This window comes from Rattus rattus, chromosome 9, assembly GCF_011064425.1.
Source record: "Rattus rattus isolate New Zealand chromosome 9, Rrattus_CSIRO_v1, whole genome shotgun sequence".
Classification (NCBI taxonomy): domain Eukaryota; kingdom Metazoa; phylum Chordata; class Mammalia; order Rodentia; family Muridae; genus Rattus; species Rattus rattus.
The window spans coordinates 60,007,126-60,030,498 of NC_046162.1; the positions used below are offsets into that span (position 1 = coordinate 60,007,126).

Genomic DNA, 23,373 nt, shown 5'->3' on the forward strand with positions numbered 1-23,373 from the left:
GGAGTAATGGGCTGTAGCATAGGCCTTATGACCAATCCTGTGTTCCTCATCAGGGAGAGGACAAAAAGATGGGTCTGAGTCCTGATGCAGTCCTATCAAAAAAACCCTCACAGGTCACTTCAGACACCAACAATCTTCAAATACAGGTTGCATATCCTTTAATGTAAGCCGAGGGGAGCCAGGTGTCAGCCCCAGGTCAGTCCTATCCTCCACCATCAGAGCTGCCAACAGCAGGGCCTCTTTCTTTTGGTTACCATGACCACCAGCATCCTCTCACACACATGGAGTAGAGCCATTTAATCAGATTGATGATTCATTTTAAATTAACTTCAGGAAAAATTGAGAGGATATGTATGGCCTGATAAACTGCCAGAGAAAGACGAGGAAGACAAGTGTGAGGTCGATCGATCGGCTGACTATATTGACAAGATACTGATTGGTTACATGTTGAAGAAAACATACAATACAAAATACAGAAAAAGTTGGTTCCATCCCTCCCACTCCCCCCCTTACCCACCCACCCCCGAATACTCATCATCGTGATTTGGTCAGAACAGGGCTCAGAGCCAGAGGTCAGGGTGACTAAGGGTGGAGGAGGCCTGGGCCATGGGTGTGGCTGTCACAAATGATGCTTAAGTAATGCTGCGGTTTCTCTCCCAGCTGGGAGTCAGATGGGGAGGGGGCTGCAGCCTGATTGACAGCCAGCTGAGAAAAGAGCTGCCTGTCCCTTCCCCAGCCCAGGGCCTGCCCACTGCCCCAGCCCAAGACGGCTCCCAACAAGGTCGATGTGGGTGTTCTTGCTGAGTCTGCTCTCCAGCAAGAAGGAAGGAAAGGGTAGCTGCTCCAAGCCCTGTCCCAGGATGAAGAGCACAGGAGCATGGCTACTACCAGCAAAGGGCAAGTGGGGGAGCAGTAGAAAGGGAACAGGGAAGAGCAGAAGATCATATATATTAAAAAAGTGACTTAAGACTTAAAATTGAATTAGTATTTGTACAGAAAGGTGCAGGTGGAATAACTCCCTCCGGCCTAGGATCAAAGTTATGCGGAGAATTCATGATGGACCCTTCCCCTGCCCCCAGTGGTGGCCCGAGTTGTTAAGTGCGATTGGTTAGAGTAGATTCCAGTCAGGTCATTCTGCTGGAGGAGTGGGGGCAGTGGCAGGTAAGGGGCTCAGTTGCTGCAGCACTGGCTCCGGCTGGCTGGGTTGCTCTCCTGCAGATCCACACCTCTGTTTCGGCCTGGAGCACCAGCTGCATTCTGGGGCTCATTCTTGGGAAGCTTCTTAGCTGTTTAGGAGAGAAGGGGAAATGTATCTTGCAGTCACCTAACACTCCCACCTAATCAGTGACAACCAGAATAATGGAAGGCCTGTGTGCCAGGTCTACTGTGTGTCTCTAGAAACTGAAGCAGAGAACTTCCTCAAAACCACAGTGACTATCTGCATTGCCAGGATTTGAACTCATAGACAGAAGGATTCCTGAGGCAAAAGAGCTAAAGTCCTGTGGGGGAAGAGACAGCAATGGAAGGCTCTGATGTGGGCAGGGAGAATAAAAAAAGACTGGTCCAGGCATCAGAAAGTTCTGCATCTGGCAGTCACCTAGACAATTTTATCAGTTTAAATGGTGAAAATCCTGCTAGGGAAGACATCCCACAAACCCACTAGAGACCAGCACACAGGGTTCTGCTGTGCTCAGGGGAAGGGCAGGGAGAGGCAACTTACCTATCGCCATGAAAATTTCATTCACGTTCATTGCAGTCTTCGCGGACGTCTCCATGAACAGCAAACTGTTGTCATCTGCGTAGGCTTGTGCTTCCTAATTCAGATGTGAGGAAGAGGGTGGGAGGGGAGTGTTGGCAAACGGCAGGGGCTAAGACCCAGGATAAAATCTTCCCTAGTCTCTGCCCTTATAAAACAAGAGACTGGGCAGATGCAGGGCTTTCAGGCTTAGTGCTCCCTGTTTTGGGTTTTGCTCGAAGACCAGCATCATGTACCCTCCACTCACATGCTATCCCTCTCAGTTCACAAATATTGGCAGATTCTTATTCAATGTCCTCTCTGCCTACCTGCTCTTCAAAATCACTAGGTGAAAAATCCTTCTAGAGAGATACCCTGCACCCCTGGACAAAAGCATAAGAACACGTGGATGCCGCCTGCAGCACTGTTTCTAGTCCTCAGCTATTGCAAACAATCCAGGAGGCCATCAAGTTAGGCACTGGCAAAAGATGAACTGCAGAGCGGGGTATGGTGGCTCATGATCATAATCCCAGGAGAAGGAAGCAAGAGGTTCAGGAGTTCAAGGCCAGCAGCCTGGGCTACATACTCCATGAGATACTTCCTGTTCCCCACACCTATAAACATATGACACTAACATACAGTACATGTGATACACAGCATATTCCCATCTACTATAAAAAGAAAAAGAAATGTACATTTTTGGAAAGACAAAAACCTGGGAATTCTGGATAAGGATAAGAAAGGCTGAGTTTCTAGGATTAAAGAGACAAAACTCATTCTCTATACCATGTTGGACTATTTAAGTTTACTAAATGCATACATTGCCTAAAAAAGTACTGATTCTGTCCGTACTGCTCATCAACCTACTCCCCCAACACAGGCCCTTTATGGCCTGTGCTTGAGTCCTGAGAGGGCAGCAGATGAGAACTGCCACTGCCTGCCACCTCACAGGGCCCAGGCAGCCTGGGGAAGCCTCCCTCACGGAACCAGCTCACCCTTCCCCAAGTTCTGACATCTTACCTGAAACTCCACGGCTCTCTTGCTGGCCAGGTCTGCTTTGTTACCCGCTAGTGCAATGACGATGTTGGGGCTGGCCTGCCTCTGTAACTCCTTCACCCAGTTCTTAGCCCGTGCAAATGTATCCTGAGGAGACAGGATGAGAATGTCAAAGGGACAGAGGAAACATTCTACTCAGGGTGACTCAGTTGCAAATGCAAACTGCATAACCATAGGTATTTGAAACATCACCCCTAAAAGATTATCATGAGAGTGCCCAGACAACAAGAAATCTGTCCATATACCGCCCTGGAACAGAAGGCTGAGTGGTCTGAGATGAAGTGTTTTGTTTGTTTAAGATTAATTTATTTCATCTATGTGAGTACACTGCAGCTGTCTTCAGACACAGCAGAAGAGGGCATCAGATCCCATTACAGATGGTTGTGAGCCACCATGTGGTTGCTGGGAACTGAACTCAGGACCTCTGGAAGAGCAGTCAGTGCTCTTAACCTCTAAGCCATCTCTCCAGCCTGAAAAATGAAGTTTTTATAACCCAGTTCTTGGGGATTTACAGAAATGAAGGGCAAAGAGAAAGGAAGGAAAGTCTTTACTGTGTTGGTGATGTCATAGACCACAATGGCTGCTTGGGCCCCCCGATAGTACATCGGGGCCAGGCTGTGATATCGCTCTTGCCCAGCTGTGTCCCAGATCTCAAACTTGACCGTTGTGTCGTCTAAGCAGACAGTCTGTGTGAGGAAAGCCGCTGCAAGAGAAAAGGTGCTGTCATTAGGCAAGGAGGAGCTGGAAACCACCCTGACTTGGGTGTCTCTGTTGTTGATTCTGGCATGTAGAAGCCTGTCCACACAGGGCAGGTGGGGCTTGTGCTCCTCTATGCTGTCTGGGAAGTGTCTGCACTTGAGTCATTTCAGAGCCACCCTACAAAGCACAGCAGGGGCTGGATAAGGGAGGCATGGGGGAACCCTGATGCCAACCCCGAAAAGGTAAGCTTTCATTCCCCCAGCCTTCCTTCCGCTGCCCTTCACAGACCCATTTCAGCTCAGGGGTGAAAGCGACCTTCAGTTTTGGGAAGGTATTCTCTCTGGGAAATATACACTGTCACACTGCCAGGCTGTGGCTGGGTGGCTGGCTTCCCAACTACCCCTGCCACCTCCAGGCACTCCAGCAAGCCACTATCCCCACTGTGACTCAGAACTGTTCTTGTATGGCCAACCTGTGGTTTGAATACAGATGCTACCTGAGACAGAAACACAGCTGCCTAGAAATCTCCTACCAACCAAGAGAGCAAAGAAGGAAGACTCAAGTCCACGGGTAGCCCTGGCCTCTTGAGGTTCACAAGGACTATAGATGTGAGAGGTTGAGGCAAACATTCTTTGAAGGAAAATCCTAGAGCTGGGACAGATAGGTAGACAGGTAGGACTCCCCAAATCCTGGACTCAGCAGAAGATTATGACAGTTCTGTGGGAAGCGGTTTTCCTTGTTGCTGTTCCCCACATCCCCAGCCCCCTGAAGAGCCTGGGCTGCCAACTCACTTCCCTCTCTCTAACTCCTAACAGAGCTGAGGAGGCAGTGAGAAGACTGCTGACATGGCCCATTCTGTTTCCAGCTGCCTTGAAATCTACTAACCAGGAGAGCAGAAGGAAGACTCAAGTCAAGGCTGACCCTGGCCTCTTGAGAGGCTCACATTGACTAAGGATGTGAGAGACTGAGTCTAGACCCTTATTCACATCCTAAATGCTGCCCAATGGGGAATCAGAGATACCTTCTGAGCTCCAGAAAGAACAAAGGACAGCAACAGAGGACAGAGGACAGGACACACATACTGCCCTGCAGGGGAAAAAAAAAAAAAAAAAAGGCCTCACATCCACATAAATAATAGAGGCCAGACTAGAGCAGAAAGCCAGTTTCAATCCCTAGGTAATTCTTAGCACACCCTTGCTTTATGAAACGAAGCATGCAGACTGACTGCTGGGTTCAACTCCAGGGCCCAATGACAAAAAGGTGTTCCAAGGCCAGACCCAGTTTCTGTATACACAGCTTTCCTTCTCCTCCAGACACCTCTGGCCTCCCGACTCCCTTTGCTCACTCACCTCCAATTGTGCTCTCCTGGTACTCGTGGAACTGCCCCTTGACAAAGCGGAGGACCAGGCTGGATTTGCCCACTGCAGACTCGCCCAAGAGGACCAGCTTAAACTGACAGATCTTGTTGCCTGCAGCTGGTCCATTGGGTCGTGCTGCACCTCCTCGACCCGCCATGGTGCGATGCTCTGTAGTAGTACCAGTGAGCGTGGGGGTGGGGTCGGTGCTTTGCAAAGAGGCACTTAATGGGAAGGGAGGCCTCCAACTGCAGGGGAGAAATCAGAAGTAGGGAGTTAGAACGAGACTGTCAAAGGTGCCCTCCCTGATGACCTGGGTAATTGCTCTTGCCCCTAGACTTCCAGCCCTTTCCACAGGATTGAACAGGAAGTCTTTACTACATTGAACTATACTCTCTCCCGCAGAGTGGTACCAAGCAAAATGGCTTCCCAACTTTAGGCTCATGGTTCCTGAGCAAAAACTCAGACTTCCCTCTCTCAAAAACATAAATTCACTTAAAAAATACAGGAGAGGAATGGATACCAGCATGAGTCAACAGGTTCACGGAGCTCTACCTCTGCACTCCCCCAAAAGAGGGCCCTGGAAGACAACTAGGATTTAGGTCATCAAACAATAAGATTGTAGTCTAATACTAGGCTCACAGCCTACTCTGCAGGACCAGTGTGGGGAGGTGGGTGAAGGCACAGCAGGCCCTGGCAGCCAGCTCCTCAGATACGGTGCTTATGGTACTCGGAGAGCAAGACCTGGCAAGCTAGAGTTGTCATCAGAATGGCCAGGCTTGTGCCACACAGCACAACGACTAACTTTCTTGCCTTTCTGAGGCTGTACACCAGAATCTAAGCATGCTCCCTTGCACTTCCTCAGCGTCTTTCCCGTCTTCAGTTTTGGAAGGGCCTAAAGTCTCACACACATTAAAAAACAAACCACACAGAAAACCAAACATGCTCTGTGGCCGGAGCTCTGCCCCAAGTCTCTGCTGCCAGCTCTCCCTTTTAAATAGAGACCTAGCTTCCACTGCCTACTGGCAGAGGCAGAGGTGACACAAAGGAAGCTTAGGGGGAGGACTGGTGGAGGCAAACATGACACTGAGACCTACTTTCCTAGCAGCTGGTGGTCCAGTCCTGAGTTTACCACTCAGCCTCAGAAACTCAAACTTTCTGGAAGCTTCCAAACTGCACAGAAGGATGAGAAGCCTCTAGAAAACATATGTCAAAAGATATCAGAACACACATAGGGAGAGCTGAACTTCCCCTGAACGGGAGTGTATCCCCTACAGTCCAGGGACAGGGAAATGATGAACAGAGGCCTGTGGGAAGCTCTGTGCCCCTGTAAGAAGCTGACAGCAAAGGGCCTGCTTTGTTCAGCCTCAAATCCTTTGCACATCCAGAATCTCCCAACAATTCATTTAAAAAGTGAGCTTCAGGAAGAATGACTCACTAACCAGGAGCAACTGTTTCCTTTCTGGGCAGCACTAAAGGAAAAAAGCTTTGAAATGGGGGCCACCTCTTCCCCAAAGTACAAGGAAGGAAGTTGGGGGGGGGGGACGGCAATCTTCAATATGATTACTAACCAGAAATGTCATTTAGACACACCATAGGTAAGAGGCTTTCTCAGTCACCCTGGACAGGAAAGACAAGGCCTGTACAGTTTCATCGGGAGAGCTTGCTCTCAATGCCCATGCGTGCTCTAGGAACTCAGAGTGCTTACCTCAGCAATCATTCTGACAGACAGAGCTAGCACTCAAGGAGAACTGCACTATTATCTCTTTTGAGCTTTAACATAACCTTCCATTTTTATAGACATAACTCGACAATATTAAGTGCCCGGGTCAAGGCCATTCAGTATACAAGTGACAGAGTCAGGACACTACTGGCTACTCGGGTTAGTACACACAGGCTCATTTGTTATCAGGCTGTTCTCCCTGCTGGGGCGAACAATGAGGACCACGCCCACCCTTGGGGTTTGGTTTTGAGTGGCTGCAGCAGTTCCGCTGGCTCAGCAAGGTCTGGACCCAGGAAAAGTGACCCTGATACACAATGGAATTTACAAGTTGGTGATTACCCTGAGTGCACATGACACTCAGCTCAAGCACAAGTATAAAAGGAGTGCGGCGAGGGAGGGGACAAGCAAAACCCTGGCTGCAAGAAACCACAGCAGTTGTGGAGAAGAGACAACTACTGGCATGGGCAGTCATCCACAAGGTCACCAGAGAGAGGCAGCCTAATGTCAGTCGTACCAAACCCACAACCCTGTAAACCTGCCCAGACAGAATGTGATTTGCTCCTTCTCATTCTTCTTCTCCATTTTTCCCCCCTTAAGCCAAAAAGGGAGAAAATGAGTTCTCACCAACAATTCTCAACCTTATCTGTATGTGGACGCCATCTGTGGGGCTGGCCAGGCTCATCCAGGCTCAGAACAGCGCCAACTATCCACAAGCACCACAGAAATACAAACGGGGCTTGAGCAGCTAGCATAAAGCAAACGAAGCACAGGTTGGGGTGACACGAGTGTGACTGTCTCACCCTGTTCCTGGCTTACCGCACACAAGCCACTTGAGCTAAGTCAAACCAGGACAATTAGTGACGTGGTGCATCACGGTTCATGCCAGAGTCTGCTCAGAGTGCAGCACCTTCTCCATAGACTGGTAAGCAGGCCCTGGCTTTGCTAGTACACTGACAAGTTCTACCCAGCTGGCTTAAACTGACTGCTGACAGGTCCTTCCTTCTCCCTGGCCCTGCCTCCAGAAACCCCTGAGCAGGTGTTCACAGCCCTTTTTATGGTGGCTACCTCGAGGCTTTCCTGGCCCCAAGAAGGGATCACATGAGCAGAAATGTCTGACCTTTTCAGTCAATAAAGCACTAAGCAAAACAATTTTTGTCATGAAGTAATGCAGTGATAAGCACATGTCTGAAACAGGTGAGGGTCACACCCAGGTTCCCAGGAAGGCTTATACCTTCTACTCCCAAGACTAGAAAACCAGAAGATATACCCCTGGTGGGTAGTAAAAGTGAATTAATTCATGTACTGAGCTGTCCTGTCTCCTGGTATAAGTGTGTGTGGCATATGTGTGGATATGTGTGTGTAGCATGTGTGTGTGACATGTATATGCATGCGTGGTATATATGTATGCATGCTATATGTGTATGTGTGTGTAACAGGCTGTTTTCTTTCCAGCTCCAAGTTCCCTGGGATAACAACTCAGACGCAAAATATATTTACGAATACCTAGGCCATATAGCTAATAATTTAAAATAACCCATCGATACTAATCTACATTCTGCCACATGCCTGGTTACCTCTACTCAAGTACCAAATATCTGTCCTCCTAATATCTTCCCCGGAGACTCTTCTCATGCCAGGCTCTATCCCAGAATTCCTTCTGCCTACTGGATGCCCCACCTTCTATTCTATTCTTTCTTGTAGGCTACAGGTGTTTGTTTTTTTTTTTTTTTTTTTTTTTCCGGAGCTGGGGACCGAACCCAGGGCCTTGTGCTTCCTAGGCAAGGGCTACAGGTTTTCTAATTGACAGGTGATACATCCATATAATATACAAGATATTCTCTCTACATGTGCATGTGGTGTATGTGCATGCGGTGTGTGTGTGGTATATGTATGTACAGTGTATACATATGTATGTTATGCATGTGTGTGGTATATGTATATGTATGGGTGTATGTAATGTATGTGGTGTATGAGTGTATGTATAGGCATAATGTTTTTGTGGGCTGTGTAAAGGTTATCCTTGTGTTGTTCAAACGCTGATTTCTTGCCCTCATATCTTGTTTCAATCCACACATAGCAGTATAAAGCTTAGGTCCAGAATCTCCTGTCTCAAATTTGTGTAAACAATCCTTACAATTTACTCTCTGCCTTGTCAATAAATGCTGATCATGCAACAGTTGGGCAAAGAGAGACTAGGGCAGAAACACCAGCCAAGGGAAGAGAGAGGGAAGCAAGAGTTTTGGAGTTTGAGAGAAAAGGAAGGGGTCCGATTGGATGCCATGGGAAGAGACATGTAAAGCAGAGAGTGCTAAGACGGCATTAAACTGCAGGTTTAACTGGGGTCAGGGATGGTAGGTAACCAGACTGCAGAGAGTTATTACAAATCAATAGTGACCAGCTGTGGGGTTGGGGATTTAGCTCAGTGGTAGAGCGCTTGCCTAGCAAGCGCAAGGCCCTGGGTTTGGTCCCCAGCTCTGAAAAAAAGAAAAGAAAAAAGAAATATTGACCAGCTGTTAAGATAAAGCTTGAAGGAAATCTTGGTTTCCCTATATGGTTTTTGAAGACTAGCAAAGGTAAAGAAATACAGCTGCCAGATTAATTCACTGTTTACACCTGTATGTGTGTGTAGTACATGTTTATGCATGTGTGGTGTACATGTATATGTGCAAGGAATATTTTCCCCTGAACTAGTAGCAAAGATATTCCATATTTTAAATCAAATAGCAGAATAATTTTAAGTTGTTTGGAGTCAAAAATCAAATCCTTAAGAGCCTGTCACCATCAAAGCTGCCTGTAAGAGACAGGATGAGTTAACAATCTTTTCCCCTGAATGTTTGGCAATGGTGGAACTTCAGGTCCATGACAAAGGATTCCCTCAAGACCCACTTCCCAACCCTCCAATACGAGGCCCACTATTGGCTGCCGGCTCTCTTCACAGGTCTCTACTCCCAGGAGATATCAGCCGAGGAGGCCAAAGAAGCCTTTCCTTGACTGAGTGTGGAGGGATATACAGCAGCAGGCCCGAAGACATCCTGCCTGTGAATAAACCTGGACAATTCTGTTTATTAAAAAAAAAGGGGGGGGGGTTGGGGATTTAGCTCAGTGGGGGTTTGGGGATTTAGCTCAGTGGTAGAGCGCAAGCGCAAGGCCCTGGGTTCGGTCCCCAGCTCCGAGAAAAAAAAAAAAAAAGAATCCCGGTTCATTCACAGACCACCAGGAGTGAACACCAGACCCAACTTCATGCTTTTCATGGGAAGGGGAGCATGTGGAAGGACTTGGGGCCACCCTCTTTAGTATGTCTTTTCCCACACGAAAGGGCAGAAGCCCACGGCCCTGGACACTACAGCTCTGTGCACAGGATGAAAATGGATGAGAAACAGGACCATCAGGACATTGCTCTTCATTGTGCTGTGTTGCCTGTATATTACTCTGGGTGCCACAGCCTGCAGCCACTTTTCTCATCCGCTCTACATTAGACCATCTACATCAGAACCTCCTCAGTGGGGCAAAGAGGAACATGCCTTCCATCCCAGCACTAGGAGGCAGAGGCAGGGGATCTCTGTAAGGCCAGGACTACATAGTGAGACCCTGTCTCAAATAAACAAACAGAAGTAGCCGACTAAACACCTGAGCTTCAGCTGAGAAGGGAAGGCAGACAAATCCATACTGTGTACAAACAAACAACCATCGAGCGAGGTAGGGTCTCACTTTCCTAAGCTGAAGCCTTCAATATGCCAAGTGCTACGGCAACATCAATCATCCCTCCTCGGTGTCTGTGAGAAATGTTCACGCTTTTTTCCTCTACTCTATACCCTGACTTCACACTGCTGTCCTTCCCGGTAAAAGGTCTAGCAATTCCAGCTGGTGGGTGTCTCTGGTGCTTCCTGTTTGTTTTAGAGACTTCCTCTAGTTGCAAGTGAGCACAGTTTGAATAGGGAGCAGATGAGAGAAACCAGACTGTAGGCCAAAGGCTGGGTGGAGATGCAGTCACTTAAGGTTAGCTGATGGGGAGGGGTAGGGACAGGACTAAGAATTAAGTGGCTCTGCCCAGCGCTCTGGGGAGGTGGTCTAACCAGAGACTTGAGCTTGAGAAGGCACAGCACCTCCTGAAACTTACTAGTTTAAGAGAATGGTGCACTGGCCTGAGCAGAAGTCATTAGGTTTAAAGGCTAAGGGGACTGGTATCAAAAGGAAACCAAAAGGAGCCAAGGATTGATACAGAGGCTTCACTGACCCAGTCTCAAGACAGACCTTCCCTCTCAAGAGGGAAACTACTGCTAAGACACTGGAGCCCAGGACAGTATGGCAGGACTGCTAAGCTGCAGAACTGGAGGCAGCAGCAGCCGCCTGGAATCTCCTATCCCCTCCCTGATCTCAGCAAGATCAGCTTAGAGCTCAGAGAGGGGTACTGGGTCCAGCTTTGGTCAGCTGGTTAGTTCTGTGACCTGGGCCAAGTTATACAGTGGTCATTCTCAGCTTCAGTTCCTTATCTACAAAATGTATTATTTAATGTTAACTGCACTGGGTTACTGTAAAGGTTGAATAAACACGGGGTAGCCAACATAGAAGTAAGAGGAAGGAAAAGTTCCAAGTGGCATGCCTATTAAACTACAGGCTAGTTATTCAATTGACTCTGACTCCTTGTTGTCAGAGCTTAAAGGGCCATACAGACCTAATCCTAACTATGTCAACTACAGAGGTAAGGTGTGATGACTTGCCACACGAGCAAGGACCCACAGCAAGGTGATGGCAGAGCCCAAGCCCATGTAACTTAGGACAGGCTCCCCTATCAGAGATGAAAGAAAAACCAAGATAATCAACATATTCACATCTACTAAGGATAACAAGTTAAAGAGCTAGTTTTCTTTTTCCTTCCTTCATTTCTTTTCATTTCGTTTTTTTTTCCAAGACAGGTTTCTCTGTGTAGCTCTGGCTATCTGGCTCACTCTGTAGACCAGGCTGGTCTTGAACTCAGAGATCCATTTGCCTCTGCCTCCTGAGTGCTGGGATTAAAGGCGTGTGCCAAGACTGCCCAGAAGGAGTTGGTTTTCAATGCAGTTAATCATGGATGTGTGTACGTACCACCACATGTACATAGAGGTCAGAGAACAACTTTCGGGAGTAGCTTTGTTCCTTCCATTATGTGGGCTCTGGGGACTGAACTCAGGCCAAACTTGGTAACAACGTATTGAGCCATCTTGACAGCCCCTAAGTATGCTTCAATAAAACGATGGGTTTTTAAAAACAAACAAACAAAACAATGGGTTTTAGCAGAGAAACGCTTTTTTATATTAGTTAAAATTTTAGCTAGTCATAAACTTAAGGAAGCACATGAACTTCTTTGTATCTGAAAGTTACAAGTTAATAAAATACTTATGGTATGGAATTTGTATAAAACAATGACAAACTAAAGATCAGAAATGGGTGTGGTGACAGACACCGCTAATCCTTACACTTAGAAGGTAGAGGTAGGTGGATTTCTATGAATTTGAGGCCAGCCTCATCTACACAGTGAGTTCCAGGACTACCTATTGAAATAAAAAATAAAACAAAATATATATAGAACCAATTACATCTCATATATAAGCCATTTTTACCTTTCTCTAGTAAGACTCAGAATAATATGACAAAAAAAAGATATTGCCTAAATTGGAAAACAATCAAAAAACAAAGATACTCAAATGTTGATAAGGGACAAGTTGTGCTTTTGAATAAAACATGATCTGTTCAGTGTATGCTGAACCTGTGTTTACTGCTTAGATCTAACTATGGGTTAAAACACTGTGAAACTGTTTACATGTTCCTAAAAGCAAGACACCAATGTGTTTTTAATGATCAGAAAGAGGTTACAGTGGTGTGATACTCTACAATCCCACCAACTAGGGTTATGTGAAGAAGGGGGAAAAGTTTGGGGGTCAGGAAAGGAGAACTGGACAGGGTGGTAGGACTTTGGTTCCACAGTACTCAGGGCCATGTCTCACCAGCAGGGCAAAACCTTTGGTCCTGGAGCCAGGTACTCTAAAGTCCAGGCTAAGCTGTGGGAAAGACTTTAATGGAAAGCCACTAAGCTGATTTAGGAGAGGAGATGCAGAAGTAAAGGGGTTTCCTTAATACAACCTTAGCAGATGACCTGAAACCATGTGAGTGGCCTAGAGGTCAGAGTCAGCTGGGTTCCCTGCCTCTGTGGCAAACAGAACCCCCTACTTTACTCAGACCACTCAAATCCCTTGCCTGAGATTAGTCTTAATGCACTCCCCATTCTAGAATAGACCACAGTGAAGCCTCATGGAATCCCTAGGAGCACCAACTCTGCCAACTCCCGAAAAGGGGTTTAAATTCTGGAAACATCACTGGGTAGCCAAGCTGAATGTTTTGCAATGAAAGAGTATGGTGAACTCCTGAATCCTTTCCCCTCATGTTCTGGGTAGTACTGAGGACACACGTGAAGACAAGTCAGACTGTAGCCATCTTTTAGGAGAAAGACCCCAGCTTCTAGAGTCCTGTCCTAGAAACAGTAAGAAATCCTCGGAGAACTGGTAAGATGGCTTAGTGGGTAAAGGTTCTTGCCACCAAGACTGACATTCAGAAATACAGGACTCTGCGATTTAAAAATCACAAGAAGAACCTCTTCCCTGACTGTTAAGCAGCTTTCTCAGCTCTCCACCACAAATGGGTCTCTGGAGGCCTTAGGGGGAAGCACAGTCAGCGATAACTTTCAGGCAAAGATGGGAAACCTCCAGTGACGTTTCCTCTCTTCAGCCAACCCACATGCCTCAGCCCTCATCTGCTGCTGTTCCAGTAGGGAGCACGGATTTTCTGGATGGCAGGTAAGACGGGTGAGATTCCCATTAGCCTGCAAGCCTCTTACTACTGTGTTTCAAATGCTAACTTGGTTTAGGGATTTGGAATTTTTGATTGGTTTTGAATGTGTTCATTTTTTTAGAGACAGTTTTACTGACGGAGAGCTTGGAATCCTCCTAACTCAACAAGAACTGGGGCCACAGGTGTGCACCGCCACGCTGATTTCCTGTGTTTGTTCTGTTTGTGCAGTTATAAACTTACTAGGATGTTACTAACTGGAATCTCATCAATGCCGGGCTTGTCTCCCTCGCAGGCTCTCGGAGCTCTACAGAAGCGGGAGTGTGAGCCAAGACAGCTGCCCCTTCTGCTGCCCCAGACCCAGCAGGACTCCAAGAACCTCTGCTCAAGTCAGGACCAGCAGCGGCACCTGTTCTCTCAGGCGCTCACTCCAACTGACATGTCACACAAACCCTTCCTGTCTCCACAAACAACCAACAGAAGAAAACCCGCTTAAATCACTGCCTTCTTTGTTTCACCCCTTAGCTCCCCGGCAGCAAGAAGAGGTGGCATCTAAGGGGAGAGCAGGGGTGTCAGACAGCAATAAGCCAAATTCCTCCTGCTCAAACAGCACATGCACACTGTGGTCAGAAGCTGCCCAGCTAACAAGAACAAGGCGAAAAGCTCTCACAGTGAGAGCCAGGGGACAATGACTCTCGGAGTCAGAGAACAGTATTTCAGACAAACTTTCTTTCTTTTTTTTTAAAGGGTGAGGAACACTGAGGGTCAGGTCATGGCCAGCCCAGCCCAGTCCTTTCCCTATTTTTTTTTTGAGCTAAATCCCCAACCCCAGTTTTCCTGTGTTTTAAGCTTGAGCCTGGTATAAGGTAAGGAGTCATAAACATGGTGACCAGGCGATACAGGCTGGGCTGCCTAAGAGTGGCAAATAGACGGGGATATCAAGAGCTCACGTGACCCCACCACAAGAGCACTCCAGGCCAGGAAGGAGAAGCCTAACAGATCTCCTGATAGAACCCCAGGCCCTGGAGTGACCTGCAGTTGAATCACTCCTTCCCCTTCCTGAGGCTTTGCAATGGAAGCAAGGGAATGAGGTCTTCAAGATGCCTTTTGGATATTTGTTTCTTATTTAACTCAATGAAGCAGAGACAGGTGCACAGTGGAGTTAAGTCAGACTCACAGCAAGTCCTACAGCCATGACTTTTGTTAGCTCTTGCTGTGACCCTGAACGTACCAAGCCTGTGAGAGAGTGGCACCCTCATCCAGGGCTGCTAGAAGGAAGATGAAGAAAAAGAAGAAGCCCCTAGAAACACTTTGCAACCCAAGTGGGCCAGGCAAGCCCTGTCCTAGAACCCGGGGAAACAAGTGGAGCCAATCCCCAACCCCCACCCCTGTGCTCAGACATCCTTCACCTCAGCTTCCAGGACCTCATCCTCCAATGCCCCTTATTTGAAAAAGGAAGCCTTTCGCTAATTTTCTAAAACGAGGGCTACTTTCCTAGAAGACTCATGATGTTCCGTCAATAGCCCCAACTTTGAATTCTCTGGAGATAGTCTTGATGCCTCTGACTGAACAAATTATCACCATCCACTAAATCCTCCCTACCAGAACCTATCACGACACCTTCAAAACAACAAAAAAGGGGTGACTCTTCTTTGAGAAGCCCACACCCGTGCTCTGGGGTGTGTTTTAATCCTCCTCCTTAAGTCTATATTAGAATACTTTAACAAATCCTGACTGTGCTTCAATAAGTTTGAAAGAAAATTAAAGGTAAGAAAAGTCCTGTAACATGAGGCATCTGGAAGACCTCATTCCCTTGCTTCCATTGCAAAGCCTCAGGAAGGGGAAGGAGTGATTCAGCAGCGGGTGGGGGGTAGGGTGGACGGTGGGAGAACAGGACATCTGATGACAAAACCAGAGTTGAGTTCCTTTTAAAAACCAGGCTGCCGGGGTTGAGGATTTAGCTCAGTGGTAGAGCGCTTGCCTAGCAAGCGCAAGGCCCTGGGTTCGGTCCCCAGCTCCGGGGAAAAAAAAAAAAAAAAAAAAAAAAAAAAAAAACAGGCTGCCATGTTAGAGGTTTGCAAATTGGCATCATTCATGGCCACAGAGTCTAAGCAGCTCAGAGAGCAGTGCAATGGCTAGGAGAACATCCAGGGTGAGGGAGGCCTTGCATAGCTTCCTCAAGCCTGGGATGCTTCTGACAGAGTCTCCTGAGAGGGACACACACAGACCTATGAATAGAGGCACAGGGCTGGCTCAGAGCTTATGTTTCCTATTTTTAAAGGGTGACTGCCCAACAAAGGATTGAAGCTAGTCAATGATTCAGGATCACAGCTCCGAGGGATAGTCTGCCTTGAGCCTGCCTAGAGCCACACAAGGCTTCCCAAAGGAGAGGTCTGTTTATGAATGGCAGTAAAAGACTCGTGACCAGACCACCTGGGATTTCACATGGACTCTCAGCCCAAAGTCCAGAAAGGTTTGACTGGAGAACTCAATACCCAAACCAGACAATGATAACAGCCAGCACCTCTCCACACTCTGAGCGCAAACTGCAGAGTGGATACCAAAAGTGACCACTGTTTCGCTCAGGGGCAGCATCAGGCAGATGGGGACGATGAACTGGCGAACAGAGGACAGCAACCTGCTGCAAGGACCAGTGCTAGGACTGGAGGGGTTCTCATTATGTGCTAACTCTGCTACCTTACCCAGATATGGGGAGCACCAACCACCACCAAAAGGGACAACTTAAATTCATGCCGACAGCTCCAGATCAGGGCACTAGAGAGAAAATGTTTGCTAAACAGGCCTTGGCAGGGCAGTTGGCTCCATGGCCTGGGCAGGAAATACACAAAGAGCATCTTATGCCAAAAGTAAGGAAACGCTCAAAAACAAACTCAGAAAACCTCACAATGACGGGTGAGTCAAAGGGAGCTGAAGGAGCACCCAATGGTCAAAGGTGAAACAGTGTGAGGAAGAACCACAGATTACACACTAAATTGTAAAATTAGGTACCTGTGAGTCAGTATCAACAGGTGAATTATTGAATAAATAAATGAGAGAGAATAAGCAGATCTCTTGCATCAAGGGCGTTAATAATTCATGTAGCCACTCTACCCTCCAAGAGGGGGTCCTGACCAGTCACTCTTCAGTGGGCTACAATGACATTCTTCCAAAGACAACAAATGCGGTCAGGCTGCCAATGACAGTAGTGGATCATACTGATTGTGTAGGCCTACACACAACGGGATGCAAATGGTACTTTTCTAAATCTCCCCACTAACCCTTACCACTCCGAACCCCAGTCTACTCAATGAGAAAAATGTCTGGCATCACACAAAGTATCTGGCTGGTGACCTCAAGACCATCAAGGTAACTGAAAATAAGTGCAGTCTGTGAAGCTACCCACACAAGAGTAGTCGTCTGAGGAGATGTGACAGCAGCAGAGACAGGACAACCTGGTGCCATCCACAGAAATGTGGGCAGAGCACAGACACTCATGCATCAACACTAATATAACATGCTACCAACAGGGGAACAGGGTCGGGGGCTTGTGAGGAAAGTCTGTACTACCCTCAGAACTTCTCTGTGACTATTCTGAAAAGTTCACTAAAGGGAAAAAAAAGGAGGGGTGGGGCAGGGGCTCATGCTGAGACACAATGGGATTTTGAGGATGAGTTAACTAACCTGAGAGGGAGTAGGGAGAAGAGCATATAAGAGCACACCAACACGGCAGCTAAGACCAGAGCAGGGAATTTAAAGGCCACAGCAGCGGGTGTTTGTGTGTTTGTGTGTGTGTTTATGTGTGTGTGTGTGTGTGTGTGTGTGCGTGCACCGTCACCACTGCTTTTTGTTTTCTTTTGAAGAGAAGAAATAGAACTGGAGCCTTGAAAATGCAAGGCGAGCACTTGTGTGCTGAGCTCTAACTCCAGAACGCCTGGAGCTGAGGACTAACGTCGCCTGTGCACACACAGAACCAGCACCCACTGACCAGAGTCACACTTACTTCACTAAGTGCTGCCTGGGTGGGTACCGTCTCCTCACACACACCTGCAGGAAGTACAGAACATTCTGTCCTACCATCAGAGTTACTCACTCTGCAGGAGCAGATGGGTGGGGGCACTCTGTAGCCAGCCAGAGACATGTCCACCTTCTCCTTCTAATCTTCACAGGAAATGGAGATCTGGAGAGCTCTACCCTCTGGAAATCTGTTTATACCCTGCCTGACCCGCACTATCCGTCTGGTATCAACTACTCTACTTACCTGTATGCTCTGGTATCCATGTGTGAGCAGCTGAGGAGGGGACTCAGGCTACAGTGAGCTGGGCTTAGGTCCAGATCCCAGCTTTAACCAGGGAGAGTGTTAAGGAGGCTGGGAGGCAGGTACTTTAGGGCAGGGTTCAATGTCTCTGCTTTTCCCTTAGCAGTTGCAATGAGGGGCCTACGACATGACTGTACTGTGGCCTGAGATGCTCTTCTATCTGAGATAGAACGAGCAGGGAGCCAGTATTGAGAAGCAAGCTCACATAGAGAGAAAGAGAGGAGCCAGTATCTCCTCAGCTACTGAGAAGTTTTATCAAGAAAGTGACTTGCAAGACAAGTCTGGAAAGAAGATGGAGGAAGCCACTTCCAGGCAGGGGAGGTAGACTCAGATATTCTAGACAAAAGGAACAGTACACACTTAATCTAGAGAGGAGGGGCTATGTTGCATAATGGAATGAGCACAGGCCCCTGTCCTGTCACTCACTGCAGGATTCCTCACTGTGACATGGGCCTTCCTCCAATGGTGGAGGGATGAAATGAGTAAGCTCAGAGCTCAGTAGAGTGCCTGCTACAGGCCAGCAAAGCTCAGAAAGCTGAGCTTTAGACAGATGTGGTGGTGCCTGCCTTTAATCCTAGAGCTAGGGAGGCAGAGACAGGTAAATCTCTGAGTTCGAGGTCAGCCTGGTCTACGGAGTGAGTTCCAGGGTAAGCAGGGCTACACAAGATAACCCTGTCTTGAAAATGAAAAAACAAAACAGAAAAGTCAGTTGAACTTTAACTGGTATCACTACCCCAGTGTATAGATGTGGTAGTTTGAAACCCAATCCTTTATATGTCATGCTCTCAATACAGGGAATGCTTTAAAAGATTATTCCAAGGTTCTTTGTTTTCTTTGAGATAGCCTCAGCCTATGTTTTATATCTGGAGACAGGGTCTCACTGGGTTATTCTGGCTAGTCTTAAACATGCTATGCAGTACAGGCAGGCCTTGACCTCAGGATTCTCTTGCCTTAGCCTCCCAAATTGCTAGGATTCCACGAGGCTCTGCCAAGATCTTGAAAGCATTATTACCTAAATTTTGGAACACCTTAGTCTATAAAATCTGCCTGAATCAAACATGGCCATGCAGATCAGTAACCCTGCGCTCATCTCCCAGGAAAATTCAATTAAAAAAAAAAAATGGGGGTTGGGGATTTAGCTCAGTGGTAGAGCGCTTGCCTAGGAAGCGCAAGGCCCTGGGTTCAGTCCCCAGCTCCGGAAAAAAAAGAACCAAAAAAAAAAAGTACACTAGTGGGAACGGTCGTGCATACCTTAAGTACCAACCTTGGAAGCAGAGGCAGGTGGATCTCTATGAGTTCAAGGCCAGTCTGGTCTACAGAGTGAGTTCCAGGACAGCCAGAGCTAAGTAGAAAAAGACCTCAAAAATAAATAGCACAACTCCCAATGGGACAATCATGGCGACTGCCTAGCAGTTTCTTATAGTCTGTATGTCTGTTTGCCCTCCCACACACCCCTCTTTGTCACGGTCTCACTATGGCCCAGGCTAGCCTTGAACTCACTGAGGTCCTCCTGCCTCTGCCGCTGCCTCTGCCTCCCAAGTGCTAGGATAAAGCCATGAGCCGCCATGCCTAGCACTCCCTCTGTAAAAAATTACTACAACTTGTATCAACTCTGCTCAGAAACTATGAAATGAGGAAACATGGGATGTCATCTAAACACTGGCCAGTATAGCAGATTTTGACACTAAAACTGATTAGAATTGTAGAGATGAATTATAATAAACTTTCAAAACCCCACCTGCCCACCAGAGGCCACTGGTGAGGATCTGTCCTAGCCATGGCACTGGACTGGCTCCTTTACCTTTTGTTTCTAACTCTGCAAGAGATCTAGTATTGCCGTTGTATGGAAAACACAGGTGCAATGAGACCAAGTCACCCAAATGGTAAGCAAGGAACTGAGGACGGGAATTCAAGTCTCTGCATCTGAGCCTCTAAGGCCCTCTACCTGTCTACACTGCCTTTCTGATTGCTGAGCAATGGTTACAAAAAAAGCCAGGGTCTCCTGTAATCCAGGCTGGCCTCCAACTTTCTATATAGCCAAGGGTGACTCTGAACTCTGATCCTCGGGCCTCTAACTCCAAGGTGCTGGAACCACAGCTGTGCCTACACACCTGGTTTATGCGGTGCAGAGAGATGAGATTCATGCATGTTAAGCACTCACCAACTGAGCTCATCCTCAACCCATTAAAAAGCTGAGCTGGTGAGATGACTCAGCAAGAGAAAGTGCTCGCCACCAAGTCTGAAGACCTGAGTTCTATCCCAGGCCCCACCTGGTAGAAGTAGAGAGCTGACTCTCACAAGTCGTCTTCTCTCCTCTACATGTGCACAGTGGCATGTGCGTGTGCACACACACAGACAGAAAGTAAGTGAATACATGTAGGTTCTGTTTAAGGAATGCTTGCTTAGTGAAGCTCTGTTTGAATTTGTTGAGTTTGAAGCTGGGCATGGTGATGGACATCTTTAACCCTATTGCCTGGAAGGCAAAGACAAAGGACATACCTCTATGGGTTCCAGAGTAGCCTGGTCCACAAAGGCAGTTCCAGGCCAGCCAGGGCTATACAACAAGACCCTGTCTCAAAATCAGCAGGGAGTGTCAGAGGGAAATCAGAAGGTGGAGCCTTTCAGTCCTGCCCAGGGGGACCACTCCGCTTGTCACTTTTACTTTCGTTTTCTAGCCGTCATGAGTTAGGTTTTGGAGAAATTATGACACACAGACGTTAGCAAATTCTTAGGCCCTGAAGAGTACAGGCTTGGGATTCTTAACTGTCATGGAGGCCACGGCAGAGGAAGAGGGTGGAATGTTGGGAAAGAGAGGGAGGCAAAAGCAAAGGCAAGAGATGGAAGGCTAAGAGTCTGTAGTCATGTCCTGGTTCACTCTTCCTGCAGGCTCCTTCACTTAACAAGCACAGCAGATAGGAGGGGAGCCTGCTTTTAGAAAAGATAAGGTTACATTTGCACCCAAGCTCCAAACACTGGGTCTGACCACTTCTAACTGTGTGGTCTTAGGGGAGAATCATCTCTAAGGTAGGGGTAAGAATACCACCATCTCCAGGATTCCTGTGAGGAATATGCAGGGGAAGAACCCTGGGGCTTTATATCTCATAAACACTAGCTCTTACACTCCTCCTGGAGTGGACAGGCAGAAAGGCCAACAAGGTGTGAAAAGCAAGAGGGGAGGTGAAGAGCAACCTTAGAGAGGAGGGACTTCCTCTCAGCAGTGACCCCTCTATCCCCAGCAGAGCGGCAACAGCTTTCTGCTGGGCCTCTACAATTTCTAAAAGCCAAAAGTGGCTGTAGGACCATGCAGAATTCTAGTGCCTTCTGTGTCACTGAGAGTTTCCGCAGAGGGGTGTTTTAAAGTCAGAGCTGGGAAGAGGATGCTCAGACAACTGGCAGAAATGCACATTAGAAGGTTCATCTGCCTCAGCCAAGACCCCAGGAATCACAATCCACTCCTTGGAAGGTAAGTCTAGCAGAAACCACTTCCTATAAGCAGGCACGGAGTCTCTGAGCCCACAGTGGGAGGTGGGGGGGAGGGGATAGGTGTCTCACCTACCTGTTGAGACAGGTAGGAAGGGGTTTCTTGTTATCCAAAAAGAAGTGAAATAAATGCATCACAAAATTAGCCTAAAATGTTATAACTGTCTAGAAGTAGGTCAGAAAGATCTCAGAGCAAAAAATGTTTAGCTTCAGTGTGGTAAGAAGCATCTTAAGTTGATCGGAGACGCCCAAGGACTGAATGGCTTTCCTACTCTTCTCCTGCTGCAAGACAGCAGGGGTCAGCTGTGGCCTCAGAATCAGGCTACTCCTCAGGAAGGCAGTCTCTGACCTGTACTTTGGCCACATAACGAGAACCTTCCAGCTTGGTCAGAGATAGCAGCCATTTCACACACTTAAGTCCCAAGGAAAACACAAGGACCCTGTGACAATACAGTAGGGGAACCAGCACTTTCTGCACATATAAGCAGTTCCTTTACCGACGAAAACCAAACCTGCCACTGTGATGTGGCCTAGCTGCCCTGTAGTAAAGTCCAAGCCAAGAGGGGAGGGGAGAGACTCCAGTGAGGAATGGACCTGTTGCTCAAGTGTATGGTGTTGTGTGATTCAGGGTGCTTAAGAGATGGTCCCTCAGTTTCACGCTACTCATATTTGGTCTATTCTCCTCCCTATAGATAAGCAGACAGCAGTCCCTCTAAGGAAACCACTCACATGCTCTGGAAGGACAGGGCTGAGCCTGAAGCAGGGGGAAGGAGGAGGGGAGACAGAAGATAATGAATGAGCAGATCCTCCCTGATCTGTGTGTCGCTGGGATTGAGCAAAGCTCAGCTAAATTCTTTAGAGGCAGGAAGACGGACACACACAGAGAGAACTTAACACTGGGCCGGGAGCATAAAGTGCAGCACAAGGAGAAGGCTGCCGATTCCTTCTAAGTGGCCCAGAATTCAAACTCTGCTGAGGTCCTAGTAGGCTCGAGAGGAAGTAAGGAACTGTAAAGGCGCAAACACACTTCTGTGCGTGTAGAACATTCTCATTTAGACACCCCCATCCCCGCACACCCCAAAGGAAATCGAGATAAAAAAAAATCCTTCAGGACTGCAGGGGACAACTGGTTTTTTTGGTTGGGATTTTTGGTGGTGGTGGTGGGGACACAGGGAAGGAAACCAGGAGAGACAGCACTCTCCGCCACCCCTAAAAGAGAAGGGAGACAGGTTCCTTCACACCTGGTAAAGACTCTTTGATTCTGAAAGCTGAGGGGGTGGGGAGCGGAACTTAGAGTCCCTCTCTCCCACAAGTGGACTGGACAGGCCAGAGGAGAGCCTCAAAAGACTCCCAAGGGCTCCCGAAGTACAGGTTAGCGAAGGAAAGAGGAGCCCCCCCTTTGGCCCGACGCCCTGGTGAGCCCCTAAGAGGGGGCTACGGGTCGGGGGAGGGGTCAGTGTCCCCCTAAGCTAAGGTTGGGCAGGAGGAAAGGGTATCCCAGGGAGGCTTCCACACAGGTAAGACACTGGTCCTGGGACAGGCACACTCACCGCGGCTCCGGGGCAGCAGCGTTACTTGGGCCGGGGCTCCCACAGACTCCGCTCCTCTCCCCCCGCCCCGGCGGTGTCCCAGGCTCCGGCCTCCACTTCCGCCTTTCAGCCGCTCCGGATCCGGATCTTCAGCTCTGCCCCGCCTCTCTATAGTCTCAGGTAACTGACAGAAAGGACAGACCAATGGGAGACACTCCGATCCTACCCACAATCAACGCGGGAAAGGAGGAAGAGTGCGCGCGAGGAATGGCGGGACTTGTAGTTCTCAGCACAGGGAGGAGCCGGGGGCTGCCTGGCACTTGGGTTTAGGGTGGAACCGGCTACTGGTGGGGCGGAGCCGGTCTAGGCCTGCTTATCGCGTCACTGCCAGTTCCAGGTGCCCCGAGGGAAGGCGTGTGGCTGAGCTTTCCAAGAGGGTAGACCGAGGGCTGTTCATGCAGAATTGAGAAAGGAAAAATATGATGCTCATGTAGCCGCGTAGACCAGTCGTGTGCCCGCGGCAACTTAGAGAAGCCAAAGCCCATCCAGGAGGCTGATTATTGAGGACATTCTATTATAGGAAAGGCCAGGTGTGATGGCTTGCTCCGAAGGCAGAGGCTGGCAGATCTCTGTGAGTAATCGCTAGGGTTATGTAGTAAGAC

The 23,373-nt window shown here is 48.2% G+C and overlaps 1 protein-coding gene across 1 annotated transcript; it reads right to left on the minus strand.

Annotated features, from left to right (window-relative positions):
- Nucleotides 1-141: 141 nt before the first annotated feature.
- On the minus strand, nt 142-22,860 carry Rab5c (RAB5C, member RAS oncogene family). Its single transcript, XM_032912422.1, has 6 exons — nt 22,733-22,860; nt 4,840-5,093; nt 3,343-3,494; nt 2,756-2,878; nt 1,721-1,814; nt 142-1,286 (listed from the first exon to the last, which is right to left on the minus strand). Exons 2-6 carry the CDS (start codon nt 5,003-5,005, stop codon nt 1,171-1,173), a joined length of 651 nt encoding a protein of 216 aa, XP_032768313.1. The 5' UTR covers nt 5,006-5,093; nt 22,733-22,860; the 3' UTR covers nt 142-1,170.
- Between the last annotated feature and the right edge of the window lie 513 nt (nt 22,861-23,373).

What these genes read in the sequence shown, in the direction of transcription:
- Rab5c (XM_032912422.1), bottom strand. Translation starts at nt 5,005, where the DNA reads ATGGCGGGTCGAGGAGGTGCAGCACGACCCAATGGACCAGCTGCAGGC. An exon ending in TCTATGACATCACCAACACA is followed by an intron (nt 2,879 to 3,342) that starts GTAAAGACTTTC and finishes CTGTCTCCTCAG; the next exon opens with GATACATTTGCACGGGCTAA. An exon ending in AGAGAGCCGTGGAGTTTCAG is followed by an intron (nt 1,815 to 2,755) that starts GTAAGATGTCAG and finishes CATCTGAATTAG; the next exon opens with GAAGCACAAGCCTACGCAGA.